The 16,885-nt window shown below is 44.5% G+C and overlaps 1 protein-coding gene across 1 annotated transcript; it reads left to right on the top strand.

Annotated features, from left to right (window-relative positions):
• Nucleotides 1-15,543: 15,543 nt before the first annotated feature.
• Nucleotides 15,544-16,036, top strand: LOC132888452 (B-type lectin plumieribetin-like). The gene is made up of 2 exons (XM_060924500.1): nucleotides 15,544-15,633; nucleotides 15,785-16,036. The coding sequence occupies exons 1-2, from the start codon at nucleotides 15,544-15,546 to the stop codon at nucleotides 16,034-16,036; spliced, it is 342 nt and encodes a 113-aa protein (XP_060780483.1).
• Nucleotides 16,037-16,885: the final 849 nt, after the last annotated feature.

Genomic DNA, 16,885 nt, shown 5'->3' with positions numbered 1-16,885 from the left:
CATTTTATTCCCTCCGAACCATATCACACAGGAATATGATGAATGGGAAGACAAACCTACTTCAGCTACATTTTACTTGTCGAAGCTAGACACCTTTTAACTTTCACTAGCTTGTCGACATTGGGGGACAGGTTCTGGGCCGTGGCTATTTTCATAACGTCATTGAGATGTTCGTGTGTCAGGCGATTACGCAGTTTCAATTTATTAATATTCATCACAGAAAAGGCCTGACAACATATTTATGTGAGCTTATAATATAAACTCTTCATTGGTGGAAACTTGAATGCAAAACTGTTCATGACAACTGCAGTCCTAAAGTTAGCAAGTCAACTGTAGTCCTCAACCATAAAAGCATTACTGTAAGAGACTTATTGAAGCTGCATGCTGCTTTTGTTCACTATTTGGACCTTATGCCAATCATCCGTCCATTATCTGTAACTACTTATCCTGTGCAAGGTCACGGGCAGGCTGGAGCCTATCCCAGCTGACTATGGGTGAGAGGTGGGATTCACCCTGGACACGTCACCAGATCATCGCGGGGCTGACACACAGAGACAACCATTCACACTCACATTTACACCTACGGTCAATTTAGAGTCACCAGTTAACCTAACCTGCATGTCTTTGGACTGTGGGGGAAACCGGAGCACCTGGAGGAAACCCACGTGGACACGGGGAGAACATGCAAACTCCACACAGAAAGGCCCTCGCTGGCCACAGGGCTCGAACCCGGACCTTCTTGCTGTGAGGGGACAGTGCTAACCACTACACCAGGGGTTCTCAACCTTTTCTACTTTCAGGCCCACCTATTCATATTTGTAACTGATTATATCATTCTCAGCTCGAGGACATTTATGTGGGCAGTGTCCCATGGTGGATGCCAGACTCCCCGGGCTCCCACACCATTCCAGACTACCCCCCAACCTGACAGAGACGCGTCCGTGGTCAGAACTTTGCGGCGGTAGATTCTGTCTAGCTGCACACCATTGCACAGATTCTGTGGCATGTTCCACCACTGGAGAGCTCGTAGGCACACAGGTGATAGAGTGACAGATTTGCTCCTGTCCAACACCGGGTGGAGCATCCTGGACAGGTACCAGCTCTGCACTGGTCTCATGTGTAGAAGGCCGAGGCGCACCACCTGGGACGCTGCAGCCATTAAGCCCTATAGCCTTTGACACTGGTAAGCATGAATATTGCTCTGCCCCGATAACTGAGACAGACATTGTTGTAGAGCTACAACTCTCTGGTCTGAGAGGCCTGCAATCATGGCAACCGTGTCCAGCTTCACTCCAAGGAAAGTGATTTGTTGTGAGGGAGTCATCTGGCTTTTGTCTGAATTGAGAGACAGGCCTAATTGCTGTAAGTGGTCTATTACTACCGCTGTGTCCCACACTGCCTGCCGACTTGATGGGGAGCATATCAGCCAGTCGTCCAGATAATTGAACACTCTGACACCCTTTTGGCGCAGCGGGCTCAAGGCTGTGTCCATGCACTTCGTGAATGTGTGTGGCGACAGAGACAGGCCAAAGGGAAGGATGTTGAACTCGAAGGCTCTGTCCTTTAGCACAAACCGGAGAAATTGGCGATGAGCAGGGTGAACTGCGATGTGGAAATAGGCATCTCTGAGGTCTACGCTCGTGAACCAATCTCCACCTTGAACTGACTGAAAGATTTGTGTCTGTGACAGCATCTTGAAACGTAGTGGGCGTAGGTAGCGGTTCAGTGGCCTTAGGTCCAGTATTGGGCGGAATCCACTGTCTTGTTTCGGAACCAGGAAATAGCTCGAATAAAAAACAACCCAGCCGTTTGCTGTGATTTAACTCCCTTATTGCCCCTTTCCTCAACAAAGTGTTTATCTCCTCCTGTAAGGCCAGCTGCCGCTTTGGGTCTGGCTGATGAGAAACAAGAATGCTCTTGAACATGGGCGGGCGGCGCCAAACTTTATTGTCGAAAGTACCCAAGAACTGGGAGAACACGTTTCCCACATCTTTAACTGAGTGTGGGAGAAAACACGAGGCAGCGCCCCTTGAACGTCAGGAAGATGGCTGTGAGGCAGCAGGAGGAGTGGCACGAGGTCCGTGGCCACCACGCTGCCGAGGCCTGGTGGGATTCGCCGGGCGGCGGCTTGCCGAGGAGGAGGCATGTACTGGCTGTCTTCGCACATTTCCCGGCATATTGGGGCGGCCTCTTGAGAAAGGCACACTGGGGTTTTCTGTGTAGCCCCAGTTCGGCCGATGCCATTTGGGTGGAGGGGCCTTGGCATCAGCTGCTCCCACTCTTTCTTTGACTCCCTAGACTCCTTGGCTCGGCAGAGCATGTCAACAGCTCCAGGACCAAAGGTAAACCCGGGGGTAAGAGGTAATTTCATGAGCATGCCCCTGTCCTGCTCTGGAAGCTTCGACTGAGCTAGCCACAGGTGTCTCCGTGCAATCCACAGCGATGCAATGGATCTTCCACTGGAGTGTGCTGCACCCCTGGCGAGGTGCACCAGGATCTCAAAGACCTTCTTCAGCTCATCCACCACTTCCTGAGCATGGGCAGCAGCAAGGTCTTCAATGAGCTCCATTTGATACAACGTGAGCACAGATGCTGTGTTCATGAGGTGCGCCCCAAAGGCTGTATTGTAGAATGACTTTTTTAACCATTTATCGGTGGTGCAACACTGTTTGTTTGGGCATGAGGGGTCTTTCCCCACAAGAGCCGTAGGAGGGAGAACAAGAGAAGCAATAGAGTCATCCATCGCAGGATAGTCTCCAAAACCAACCTCATCCGCTCCGTGGATGTTGGCAAACTGTGCCCACTGTCTCATAGGCGGAGTAGCCGCCTCTGGATGCTCCCAGACAGATGTCATTTCTTTGACAAAGTCAGGGAGGACAGGGAGCAAACATGGTTTGTTCACAGCCTCTCTCCTCCTATCAAAATGAGAAGGCTGGGCCTCGGCTGCTGTAGGCATATCCACACGTAGACGTTTAGTGGCCCTACACATCAGAGCAAGGAATTCTTCACCAGAGAAAGCGCTGGGAGTTTCAGGTGGAGCAGATAGCAGGGAAGAGCCATGACCTGAGCTCAGATCAGAATAGTGGGGGGAAGTTGCTAAGACATCCATATCCTCATCACCCAGGTTATCAGATGCCATCACTGATAACAGCTCCGCGCCATCATCAGCGGCCTGGGGAGCCGACTGCTGGGATGGCTCATCTACAGGCTGCCCTAATGGGGCTGTCTGGTGCACGGTGCCAGACTGGGTCACTTGATGCTCGGCAAACTGTTGCATCATCCACTGTTGGTTAGATGCTAGAGATAACACCTCTCTCACCAGAGATGCCATTGTATTGGCAAGAGTATCATAATTGTCATGCTTCCTCTTCTTGCTTTTTTTGCCTGAAGCAAGCACGTGATCAGCACCAAGACATGTCACACACAGTGCATGGCCATCTTCCACTGGCATTTTACTGTTGCAGTTAGTGCAGTTGTGAAATCCCGGCATGGTAGGTTAAGGCTAGCACAGTTTGCTTTAATAGCCACTCAGTATTCTTTTTTTTAAATTAATTTTAATTTGTTTATTTTAACCCAGTGATTATAGGCATAAATCAATAGTACTGTTAACTGGTACCAGATATGGTACCGACAGAGCTGCAAAACGATGGTACCAGAGATGATAGGTACCAGCAGAGCTGCAATGCAATGGCACCTGAGTTGGTACCAGCCAAATTACACAATGGCGCCGACTGGTGCCAGCAACAAAAAAGACAAGATGCAGCGAGAGATGTAGATTGCCTCTCCTGTCTTCCAAAAACACCAACAGCTGAAAGTAATCAAGATCACGTCCGTCAGATAAGCAACTGGATTAATAAAATAAAAATCAGCCATTTCAGACCACTGTAAACAGCAAAATCATATAATGAATTGGGAAGAGGCCAGAGTCATTCGCGCTGAAGATAATAGATACCAGTGGTGGATTTTAGAGGCAGTGGAGATATGCAAGCGGGCGCAGAGGACTATGAACCGGGATGAGGGAGCTTACGCGCTGTCGCACACCTGGAGCGCAGTCCTGGGGGACCGACCTAACAGCAGGAGGCGTGGACTATCTGTCAAATTGGGCGGGACGTTCACGCCTCCGTAGTGTAACATCAGCTGATAAGGCACGTCACTACTCGACATCTGGTGACTTTTTTGAAGAAGGCGGAAGTTTATCGCTGAAACTGTCAACAACAAGGTAACATCTTAAAAAATCCTTGTCTTAAGAAACGAACTTAAAGAATAGTTAGACATAATAAACTTTCACTACATATAAGATTAAGGATAAAATTAGCTCATGTTTTAAGTCGTTCAAATTCTGTAAAGCTGCTTTGCGACAATGTTTATTGTTAAAAGCACTATACAAATAAACTTGATTTGATTTGATATAAGTGTTGACTAAATTTGACCTTAAGCAGAAGAGCTCTGACTATGCCACCAGGGGACTTTCACCCCAGGAATATTAACCAGAAAACACTTCACAATATTGACACGCAAGGTTCGTTTGACTAAAGACACCAGAGACCAAAATTATGAAAATACAAAAAGGTTATTGTATTTTCTTACAATGTTTACAAAAATAAGTTCTTTCCTTTACTTCACAAACAATCACTTTCATTCACACTCACAATCCAAAGATTTGACTGACATGTGGGGCAAGGGTAAAGGAACAATCAATATTAACAGGGCTGAAGCCTACCAGCAGGGGGCAAGATACCAGGAGACGGAGAAGGGATCCAAGGAGGCACACCATGCAAGCCCACGTGTCACTCACTACAAACCTAAATTGAAATAAATCAAATAAATCAAAAGCACAGCAAAAGGAGAATTCCACGCAGGCACACGCGAACACACACACGGAAAATAGGGGAACACCATCACCTAGGGGATCAGCTGCCACCCCGCCTTGGGCACTCAGCACCTGAAAAGTAAATAAACAGAAAGAAGGTATAAGGAGAGAAAATCAAACAAAAATATAACATACAGCTTAATCACAACAAACTAACCAATTAAAAAACACACAACCACACACGATGTAAACTAAGGGAGGGGAACTACGTGGACCACTGCTGATCCACAGCTTGCAAGGGCCTCCCACCAGTACTGGCATACAGCTGGCAACAAAAGGCTGCTTGCCACAGCAGAAAAGGTTGACAGACATGGTTGCTAGCCACACACAAATTCACATAAAGTAAGCTTTCACGAGCATTAAACCAAATAAGCAGATAAGAAATAAAGCTAAAGCAAATAAACAAAAATACTCAATTTAACAGAAAAGAAAATATCCCTCACACCACACTCCAAGCACACATACACGCACACTGATTATAGATGAATGATGATCAGACAGACAGACAGACACACGCACACACACACACACAACACAGGTTAAAACTAATGTTAAAGTGCTGTGGTGGTTTCACAGCCCTCCTCATGCAGGCAGCTGCACCAATCAGAAAAAAAAAAAAAGCACTCGGTAGAAACGCGTTGGCAAGAACAGCAGCGAACCCGGACCAAAACCGGCAACACCTAAAGAACATGCAAAAATACTCAATTAACGCCACGCTTAATAAACTCAGAGTAGTAGGAATTTAAGGGGAGGGGCACGTACCACGCGATCCAAGACTTCTCGCCTAGTCCCAGCAAGGCTCACAGAATTCCATGGGTCATCTGCACTTAGTAACAGACGCCAAGAAAATGTTCGGAAATCACCGCACACAAAATGCACAGCTGGGCAAGACCGGAAGAAAGCCAAACGATGGATGCACTGAAAAGCGACCAAAGGCGGATCGGCATTGAATTGAGAAAGGTAAACAAAAGTAATAGCATGCTCGAGCAAGCATACATACCAGTCACCAGCAGACAAGAAATCACGTCACAGGAAGGTGCACTGCTGACAAAAAAAATGGACAAAGCCAAGCGGTGGGAGCACGGCCACAGGTAAACGGGAAGGGGTGTGACAGGAAACAGCGAGGGGGGGGGGAACGGGTCATCGCACCTCCAGATTTCAAAATCACTCTACCATAAATAGGCTGGCGATGCACGCCACTGGTTAAAGCTGCCCCAATTGCTAAGGAGCACTTAACTCAGTGCGTCTCGACACATTTACATCCCCCCTCAGGCGAGTGTTAATGAGGCGTTACAACACCTGGCTGACCAGATAAACAACGTGGAGAAAAAACACCCGGACTCTTTGCTCATTGTTTTTGGGGGACTTTAAAAGAGCAAACCTCAGCCACGAACTGCCAAAATATAAACAGCACATTAAGTGTCCCACCAGGGACTCTAACACTCTGGACCACTGTTACACTGTTTTAAAGGACTCCTACTGTTACGTTGGTGCAGAGAGAAATACACGGCCAAGCATAAGTTGAGTTTACTCTTTTACTGAACTGTTATTAGAGGTTACATGTCTGGGCACACGCTGGTGCGTATCTGAATTTCCTCTAGCCCCCCGCATACGTCATTACGTCCCTGTAACAAAACTAATCACACAACATCCCCCTTTGTCAGAAATATCTGCAGGATATTATTTAAACTAAATTAGCAACACATCTGTGCTTAAACTCAAAATTCAGGACTCTCTTATTTAAAGTCACACAATACTTCAGAATATTCCCTTTTAAAATCACACAGTAAACTGTTTTAAACTTCAACTGTTTTAACTATATTTGTGATTCTGACTATTCAATAGAACAATAATAAAGCTCTGCATTCTGCTTTATAAATCAAGTCTCTGAGGTTTAATTACTTCTCTGCCACTCCTGGTTCTGGTGGCAGACTCTGAGTGTAGAGGTGGCTGTTTTGGTGCAGGAGGGGCCTGTTCGGGAGGTAAGTGCGGTTGAGGGGGACCCTCGGATGGGCCCTCTAGAGGTAAGAGGTCTTTTCTGTTCCTACACATAACTCCCTGTGGTCCATAGGCTCTCGGGGCTGTATGAGGTGACAGAACAGTCCCTTCAGCTTTTACATCCGCCATCCACACCTCAGTGCCTGATGAGAGTGGGCTCAGGTCACGTGCGCGATGTCTTTTGTTGAACACAGCAACATCCTTTTGTCTCCTCTCCCTTTCTGAAGAATGCAACTGCTCTCTGTCCGGAAGCTCAGGGAGCAACGCAGAAGGAAGTTGAGGGACAGTGGTCCTGAGCCTGCATCCCATCAGCAACTGTGCTGGGCTGTAGCCATTGGCTAGTTGTGTTGCTCTATTAGCAAGAAGTGACAGGTAAGGGTCTTCTGCTTTTTTGAGCAGGTTTTTCACTGTTTGAACATGGCGCTCAGCTTCGCCATTACTTTGTGGATATTTTGGGCTACTAGTGATGTGCTTGAAGCCATAGTCCACTGCAAACTGAGCAAAGTGACTGGATGAAAACTGAGGCCCGTTATCAGAAACAAGGACTTCTGGGATGCCGTGCCTAGCAAACATTGATTTTAAATGCACAATTACATCCTCAGATCTTGTAGGTGTAAGTCTGGCTATTTCAACAAAATGTGAGTAGTAGTCTACAACTAACAGGTAAGTAGCAGAGTCCAGTGTAAACATATCAGCACCCAATTTTTGCCATGGACGGTCTGGCAACTCAGACCTCATGAGTGGCTGTGCAGGATTGGTTCATTCTTTGATGCAGGTTCGGCAATGCAAAACAAGCTCGTTCAACTGTCGACTCAATCCTGGCCACCAAATAGTCTCTCTGGCTCACTCTCTGTACTTTACGACCCCCTGATGGCCCTCATGCACTTTCTCTAGGACAACATTCCGCATGGCAGAGGGTATCACCAGTCTAGTGCCTCAGAGTAGGAGACCATTTTGCACTGTGAGCATGCTCTTTCTCGCCAGTACTGTTTGAGGACTGCATTCTGTGTGGAGTACTCTGGCCATCCATTTTGACACATAGACATTACTTGCGAACAGGTGCTGTCTGCTTGAAGCTGCTCTCTAAGTTCTGCAAGGTAAGTGTCGCTGGCAGGTAAGTTACACATGATGCTATACACATAAATGTTTGTGTCCTCCATTAAGCTATTGGCTGTGCTGCTGGCTCTGGTGCTATTGTTTACTGGTGCACGTGAAAGCGTGTTGGCTGTAAGAAGTGTCTTACCGGGTACATGGTGGACCGTGTAGGGGTAAGTCATGAGCCTCATACGAAATCTTTGAATTGGTGGCAGCAGGTCAGAAAGCACTTGATTTCCCAGCAGACTGACCAGGGGTTTGTGGTCTGTCTCGAGCTGGAAATGCTGCTCGATGAGGAAGGCCCTGAATCTCTCACATCCCCACGTCAAGCCTAGGGCTTCTTTTTCCACTTGTGCGTATCGTCGTTCGGTCTCGGTCAACGATCTAGAGGCGTATGCAACTGGCCTCCATTCACCCTCTTCTTTTTGCAGAAGCCCATATGAAGACACATCCGCTGACAGCTTTAGCTCTTTGTTTGGGTCATACGGCGCGAGAACAGGCAGTGAAGACAGCTCCTGCTTCAGACGATCGAAGGCAGTCTGCTGAGCATGCCCCCACACCCACTCGTTTTTCTTGGAGAGCAGGTCATTCAATGGCTTGTCTCTTTCTGCTAAGTGAGGAATGAATTTCCCAAGCTGCATGACCATGCCCAGGAAACTACATAATTCACTGACATTGGACGGCTCTCTCATGTCCTGCACAGCACTGGTTTTCTCCGGGTCAGGTCTCACTCCGTTGGCCGATATCACGTGACCTAAAAAGTTGACCTCTGATCTGTTCAGCTCGCACTTTTCCAGGTTCAGCATGAGCCCTGCTTTGTGGAGTCTTGAAAGCACATTGTGGAGCCTTTCATCGTGCTCGGCCTGTGACACCCCCCATATGAGCACGTCATCAATATGGCACACTGTGCCTGGCAGGCCCTCCAGCATGAGCGACATCTGCTGCTGGAAATGCTCAGGTGCAGATGTGATGCCAAATGGCAGTCTATTGAAATAAAAACGCCCAAATGGTGTAATGAATGTGGTGAGCTTGGCGGATTCTTCTGACAGGGGCACCTGCCAGAAGCCCATATTGGCGTCGAGCTTGCTAAAGATGCGTGCACCTGCTAACGTCCCTAGTGTGTGTTCGACTGAGGGCAGAATGAATTTCTCCCTACACACTGCTTCATTCAATTTTGTTAAGTCCACACAAATTCTCATCTTGTCATTCTTTTTAGGCACTGGCACCATACTGGCGCACCAATCCGTCGGTTCGTCCACCCTGGATATTACACCTAGTTGCTCCATGCCCTCAAGCTCTTCTTTAACTTTCCCTAGCAGGGGTATTGGAACACGTCTGGGTGTAGACAGAGAGTATGGTGTAGCGTCCGGCTTCAGTTTAATCGTGTATGGCTGTTGCACCATACCAAGTCCACTGCACAGTGATGGGTAAGTCTCTTTCAGTGTCTGTGTGTCAATGGTATCGAGTCTAGCCACCAGTCCGAGTTTTGTTATGGCAGGCTGGCCTAGCAGAGGAGTATGCAGGCCAAGTACCACATACAAATCCTCCTGAACTGTGTTCTTGCCCTTTTTGAGTGACTCATTGACTACTCCAACAACAGAAAGGCAACTGCCCCCCGGGCCGAAGAGGGGTTTGTCTGTTTGGGCCAGTGGGCATTCACCATCGGATTTCATGATCGCCTTGTAGGTCTGATGCGGGATGACTGACACATCTGCCCCGGTATCAATCTTAAACCTGACTTTGTGGCTGCGAATCTCTAAATCCACTGACCATGGGTTTGTCCCTGCTTCAACAGAGCCCAGGAAGAGGCCGTCAGGCTGTTCATCTGCAAAGCCTACTGCATTCACAGATGTTGCTTTCCTACAGACCTTCTGGAAGTGGCCTTTCTTCCCACATGTATGACACACTACATTTTTAGCTGGGGACTGTCCCTTGGGATGAGCTGCATTTCCACAATTGTGACAGGTTAATTTCTCTGACTGACTTTTAGGCTCAGATCCACTTTTCTTTCACTGCATGTTTGGCTTGAACTTCCCTTGCATTTGTTTCTTATTTTTGAACATCACAGCATCCACTTCCATGGTGCTTTTCTCGGGTTGAGCATCTGCTCTTAAATCAGACTGCTGTCTTTTGATTGCTTCACATTGTCTTGCCATTGTGACAGCTTTTTCCAGAGTCAAATTTTTGTCCAATTGCATCTTTTCAGATAATGCCGTGTCTCTCAGTCCAACTACAAGTCTATCACGAATCAGTTCCTCGTTCAGTGCACCGTAATTACAGTTTTGAGCAAGAGCATATAATGCGGTGATAAAACAATCCACAGATTCTGTTCCTGACTGCACTCTCCTATTAAGTTTCGCCCTCTCATAAATGACATTTTTCTTTGGGACAAAGTACTTGTCACAGGCATCTCTAACGGGTTTGTACTGGTGTCTTTGATCTTCAGTCAAGTTTAGTCCTCGCAGAATGTCTCATGTCACTATCACTTTTTTGTCACTTTGTCACTTTATCCGCATCTCGTCGGCATCTTATACTTATTCTGTGCAACAATATTACTATTTGGTACAATATCCTTTTCTTATCTCATCTCATTATCTCTAGCCGCTTTATCCTGTTCTACAGGGTCGCAGGCAAGCTGGAGCCTATCCCAGCTGACTACGGGCGAAAGGCGAGGTACACCCTGGACAAGTCGCCAGGTCATCACAGGGCTGACACATAGACACAGACAACCATTCACACTCACATTCACACCTACGGTCAATTTAGAGTCACCAGTTAACCTAACCTGCATGTCTTTGGACTGTGGGGGAAGCCGGAGGACCCGGAGGAAACCCATGCAGACACGGGGAGAACATGCAAACTCCACACAGAAAGGCCCTCGCCGGCCACGGGGCTCGAACCCGGACCTTCTTGCTGTGAGGCGACAGCGCTAACCACTACACCACCATGCCACCAATATCCTTTTCATTTGCTAGTATTTTCTTATTCATGTCTCACTCTCATAATTGTTGTGTACAATTATGTCCATATGTAACCAGGTGTTTGAAAAATACCCACACAGTTAACTGAATACACTAAAAGAAAAGAGACTTTTTATTTTCTATATCTTTATTGGTTTCACATCAGCAACTTGTTAATTATTCTATTGCAATTAAATGCACCATTCAGTTCACATAACCACACGTATTAGGGGTGCTTCGTCTCAGCAGCCAATCAGAAGCTACGTGGGTGACGCTCAGATTTTTGCCACGGGAATGAAAAGCAAGCGCGTGCTTCTTCCGGTCTTTTCCAAGCTCAGCCGAGAAGCGAGGCAGCTGCATGCTGTGAGAAGAGAACAAAAACGGTAGAAAACGCGGAGATAACCTGTGAAAAGGGAGAATAAAGAGGGTCGGAACACATCCACTTGAGGCACGGAGCCGTGTGACTGAACAAAGGAGAAATGTTACGTCGGTAAGACGAGTCAAATATCTGAAGGAAAAAAGCTTGTTTACGTTTACCGTCGTCCTCCATGCTGATGCTAGTTCTGTACCTAACAGGCTAATCGTTTACCCTTCGTCTGGAGAGCTGTTACGAAGCATGATACCAGCGTGTTCTGCCTTGATATTCACAGAGCAACGGTGAGAAACGTGCCATTTCAGTTGCTCTGGTGCTATTTACCCCCTTGTTTACTGAGTGCTGAAACAAAGTAGTGGTTATGTTAACGTTATGAGTGAACTGAAGCTGAATGAAGGTGCAACGTTTCTGAACATATTTACAATGTGGTAGCTGAATTCATGCTGATGTGTATATGTAATTTAAAGAGAGAAGTGTTTACTCTTCCTAATGCCAATTTAAAGGGAGGAGTGTTTATTTTCCTAATGCCAATTTAAAGGGAGGAGAGAGTAATTTTATACAACCCCGATTCCAAAAAAGTTGGGACAAAGTACAAATTGAAAATAAAAACAGAATGCAATGATGTGGAAGTTTCAAAATTCCATATTTTATTCAGAATAGAACATAGATGACATATCAAATGTTTAAACTGAGAAAATGTATCATTTAAAGAGAAAAATTAGGTGATTTTAAATTTCATGACAACAACACATCTCAAAAAAGTTGGGACAAGGCCATGTTTACCACTGTGAGACATCCCCTTTTCTCTTTACAACAGTCTGTAAACGTCTGGGGACTGAGGAGACAAGTTGCTCAAGTTTAGGGATAGGAATGTTAACCCATTCTTGTCTAATGTAGGATTCTAGTTGCTCAACTGTCTTAGGTCTTTTTTGTCGTATCTTCCGTTTTATGATGCGCCAAATGTTTTGTATGGGTGAAAGATCTGGACTGCAGGCTGGCCAGTTCAGTACCCGGACCCTTCTTCTACGCAGCCATGATGCTGTAATTGATGCAGTATGTGGTTTGGCATTGTCATGTTGGAAAATGCAAGGTCTTCCCTGAAAGAGACGTCATCTGGATGGGAGCATATGTTGCTCTAGAACCTGGATATACCTTTCAGCATTGATGGTGTCTTTCCAGATGTGTAAGCTGCCCATGCCACACGCACTAATGCAACCCCATACCATCAGAAATGCAGGCTTCTGAACTGAGCGCTGATAACAACTTGGGTCATCCTTCTCCTCTTTAGTCCGAATGACACGGCGTCCCTGATTTCCATAAAGAACTTCAAATTTTGATTTGTCTGACCACAGAACAGTTTTCCACTTTGCCACAGTCCATTTTAAATGAGCCTTGGCCCAGAGAAGACGTCTGCGCTTCTGGATCATGTTTAGATACAGCTTCTTCTTTGAACTATAGAGTTTTAGCTGGCAACGGCGGATGGCACAGTGAATTGTGTTCACAGATAATGTTCTCTGGAAATATTCCTGAGCCCATTTTGTGATTTCCAATACAGAAGCATGCCTGTATGTGATGCAGTGCCGTCTAAGGGCCCGAAGATCACGGGCACCCAGTATGGTTTTCCGGCCTTGACCCTTACGCACAGAGATTCTTCCAGATTCTCTGAATCTTTTGATGATATTATGCACTGTAGATGATGATATGTTCAAACTCTTTGTAATTTTACACTGTCGAACTCCTTTCTGATATTGCTCCACTATTTGTCGGCGCAGAATTAGGGGGATTGGTGATCCTCTTCCCATCTTTACTTCTGAGAGCCGCTGACACTCCAAGATGCTCTTTTTATACCCAGTCATGTTAATGACCTATTGCCAATTGACCTAATGAGTTGCAATTTGGTCCTCCAGCTATTACTTTTTTGTACCTTTAACTTTTCCAGCCTCTTATTGCCCCTGTCCCAACTTTTTTGAGATGTGTTGCTGTCATGAAATTTCAAATGAGCCAATATTTGGCAAGAAATTTCAAAATGTCTCACTTTCGACATTTGATATGTTGTCTATGTTCTATTGTGAATACAATATCAGTTTTTGAGATTTGTAAATTATTGCATTCCATTTTTATTTACAATTTGTACTTTGTCCCAACTTTTTTGGAATCGGGGTTGTATGTTGTGATGAATATAATGTTTATTTGAACTATGCAACTGCAGTATTGAAAACTTTAATGCGACTCAGCTGAGTAGCTGTGTGTAAAGTATCTAGAGGGTAATTTTTGGTGCATTTCTCGTTCATGAATGAATAGGCCTTTACTGTAATGTAAGAGTAAATTAAGCACACTTCTGTAATACCTCCAAGTCTTAAACCAGAAGGGTACTTTTGTGTTATTTGCACATAGTTCTGTTATGGTTATGATAAATGACATTTTGAATGTTGATAACACTGAGTGTTAATGGTTACTAACACAAGTATTATTGAGGCACTGTTCACACAAACAGCAAGTAAATATGTGAGCACTTTAACACTTAGTTCTCAAAGATGATGTACAACATTCAGTCTTAAGTGCAACTATATAAGAAAGAGATATAAGATTTGAGTAGAGATAATTCATGTCAGAATTAGATGTTAACGGTGTACATCTTTTGACATTTAGATATTCCGAATAATGCATCTACGAATGAGTGGTATTGAATGTATGCTTTTTGACCTTGCTTGTAGGTCAGGTTTTTTTAGTTGAGAGCAATTCAACTGTGGTCCAGGACAACCTTCTGGCTGAAACCGATGGCAAGCCAAGTTCCCTGAAGAAAGTCAAGCACCAGGATATACACGTACCCGTTCATACTCTCATTGAACAGTTAGATTACAATACAAGGAACCTTGGAATTTGAACTGAACTGCAGTAACTCTGAAACAGAGCACCTGAAGAGAACTTTCCCTTCCATTTTATTTTTAAGGGCCCAGGGACTACCTTTTATTTTTCTAATTGTTTGGGGTATTTTGTACTTTGTAAACAATATAAGAGTGGCTACTCAACTTCCACTTCTGTGTCTGTCTCATTATTGTTGCTCAGCATTATGGCTCCTGTCGAATTTAGCATCTTCTGATACTGGTCTAGGTTTCATTACTATTCTAAGTCATTATTATACTGTAATTCACTTTTACATTGGTAAAATTGGTTACACATAGCCTGTGTTTTTTTGTCATTTATTGGTTACTCATAAATTTACCCACCAAAGGATGAATTTATTTTAGCTTATCTTATCTTAGCTTACCCAGATTTTCAGCGCTGGCCACAGGACAGTGGGCGTCATCTCGGGTTCTCAGAACGAATGTTTGGTTCGTCTTTCAGCTGAATCACTGGAGCTTAGCAGAACAGTGTTTGTTCATATTCTGCTAATGGGCTATGTGTAAAAAAAACAGTGAGAGGAGGAGTCCTAAACTCTGTCTCGGTCAGAGTCAGTCCATATAAACCCCATCACTCATCACCAATCCGCAAAGCAGCTCATTGATTCATCTCTCCGCTCACTGTTCATCTCTCCGCTCACTCTCCTCGTGCAGGTGAGTAAAACTGATTGAACCTAAAGTGCACCTGGTTTATTTATTTGAACATTTAAAGAAAAAAACCCCCAGATGTGTTGATGTATGAGCACGGCATTTTATAAAGATGACTAAAGCTGAAGAATAAAACTAGAACTGATGCATTAATTATTAAATATAAAGCCTGATATCCTCGGATCAGTTTGTACATGAATTTATAGCTTCTTTAATGTAAGTAAGAACAGGAGCTTGTTTTGAACGTTCTGCAACTTTAAATCTGACTATAAACAGATGAAAGCATGAAATATTATAAATATAAGCACAAGCATTTGTGATGTTTTATTCTTTAATAATTAAAAATGGTAAACTTTGGCAAATTCCTTTGGTATAAGGGAAAGAAAGCACTTGGGGATGAGCTGTTTTAGGAAAATAATCAACTTCCAGGTGGGAACAGTAAATTTGATTTGCATCCCGCTGTCTGGATGATTTTCCTACAACAACAAACCCACTCGTGTTTTATTCCTTACGTATTAGCTGTGAGAACTAGAAATGTGGCTTTAATTATTTAGAAACTGTGAAAGTCTAAATATTAATATCTTCAGGTCAGCATGTACACAAATTCTTTTCCAATGGTCTTATCATTTTTTCCCATAAAAGTCACTACTTGCTTGAATCTGACACACATTTTTAATAACTGTCTTTATATTCAGAACCATGAGCAGGAACTTCTTGTCTATAAATGAAGAGCTCCAGAAAGGAGACTTCCTGTTATCCAACAACAGCGAGTACAAAGCAATCTTTCAGGTAGAACTGAAACAGGGGAAATAAATAGAGATGAAGAGTCTTCTTTGCTTTTTCTTCATTTGCTGTTTGAAAAAATTATTTCCAGTTACTTTCACAGAAATATAAACTCACCTTCCATTCTCTGATATTGAACTCTAACGTCTTGTTTCAGGATGATGGGAACTTTGTAGTGTATGGCTGGGCGCTGCTGTGGGCTACTGACACTGGCGGCATTCCAGGCATCAGTCGCCTGGCCATGCAAAACGACTGCAACCTCGTCATATATACGCCGGATAAACCCGTGTGGGCCGCCGGCAGCTACAGCCCGGATCTCACCACATGCCGTTTAACTTTGGGTAATGACGGCATTCTGGCGATCCACAGGGACAAGCATATGGTGTGGAAGTCCACTAAGAAGAATTAAAATTAATGAAAAAAACTTCTCAAAATGCTTTGATGTTCCTTTCATCTGCAACTGTCATTAAAGTTGTCAATAAATCAGCAAAGCAGATCAGCTGGATGTCTCCGTGTCTCAGTGTTATAGCTATAGCACTGTTATTACAATCAGTCATGAGCTGAACCTCAACACCACAATTACACCAATCACTATTTCAACTGCACTGTTGATAAATAATAAATCTAAGAAATATAACGTAAGGGACATAATTCTATTTAGAGTCAAAAATAATGAGTATAATATTGATATCAGATAGATTTTGATTGGTCTGTATCGAAGAAGGTTGAATTGATAAAGTGTGAGTGATGTAGAAATATAAGTCCTCTTATAACACAAACATAATACACACACTATTATCATTAGGAACATTAGGGACAAGCCTGCGAGCTGGGGACGGAATATCAGAACGTCAATAACATCAGTGATTGTCGCTAACATTAAGTACGTTAGCTAGCAACACAACAGACTCATGAAACAAACCATTCAAATGCTAACACACACAAACAATCCAGTACTTGTCGCTGACTGAAGAGATGTTCCACTGAGATGCAAGACTGAGAAAACAGACACAGCTTGGACTGTGATGAAGTTAATTTGAGACGATTGTGAGCTTTGGAGATCACGTTCCTCTGTAGCTCTGACTGTAATCACAATCTTTTACACAGATCACAAAAAAATCCTGACATGTGTACAAAAGTGTGAAGTAAAGGAAAGGTCGCCATTACTAATGCCATTTCATAGTGTCCTGTGTTTGTGTGTGTGATATGTACATATGCACAAGAAGGTACCCAGGTGTTGAAACACCGGCCCCTGGAG

The sequence above is a fragment of the Neoarius graeffei genome, chromosome 6 (assembly GCF_027579695.1).
Source record: "Neoarius graeffei isolate fNeoGra1 chromosome 6, fNeoGra1.pri, whole genome shotgun sequence".
NCBI lineage: Eukaryota > Metazoa > Chordata > Actinopteri > Siluriformes > Ariidae > Neoarius > Neoarius graeffei.
Note: the sequence above shows the minus strand (reverse complement) of the source record. Positions and strands in the feature narration are given on the sequence as shown.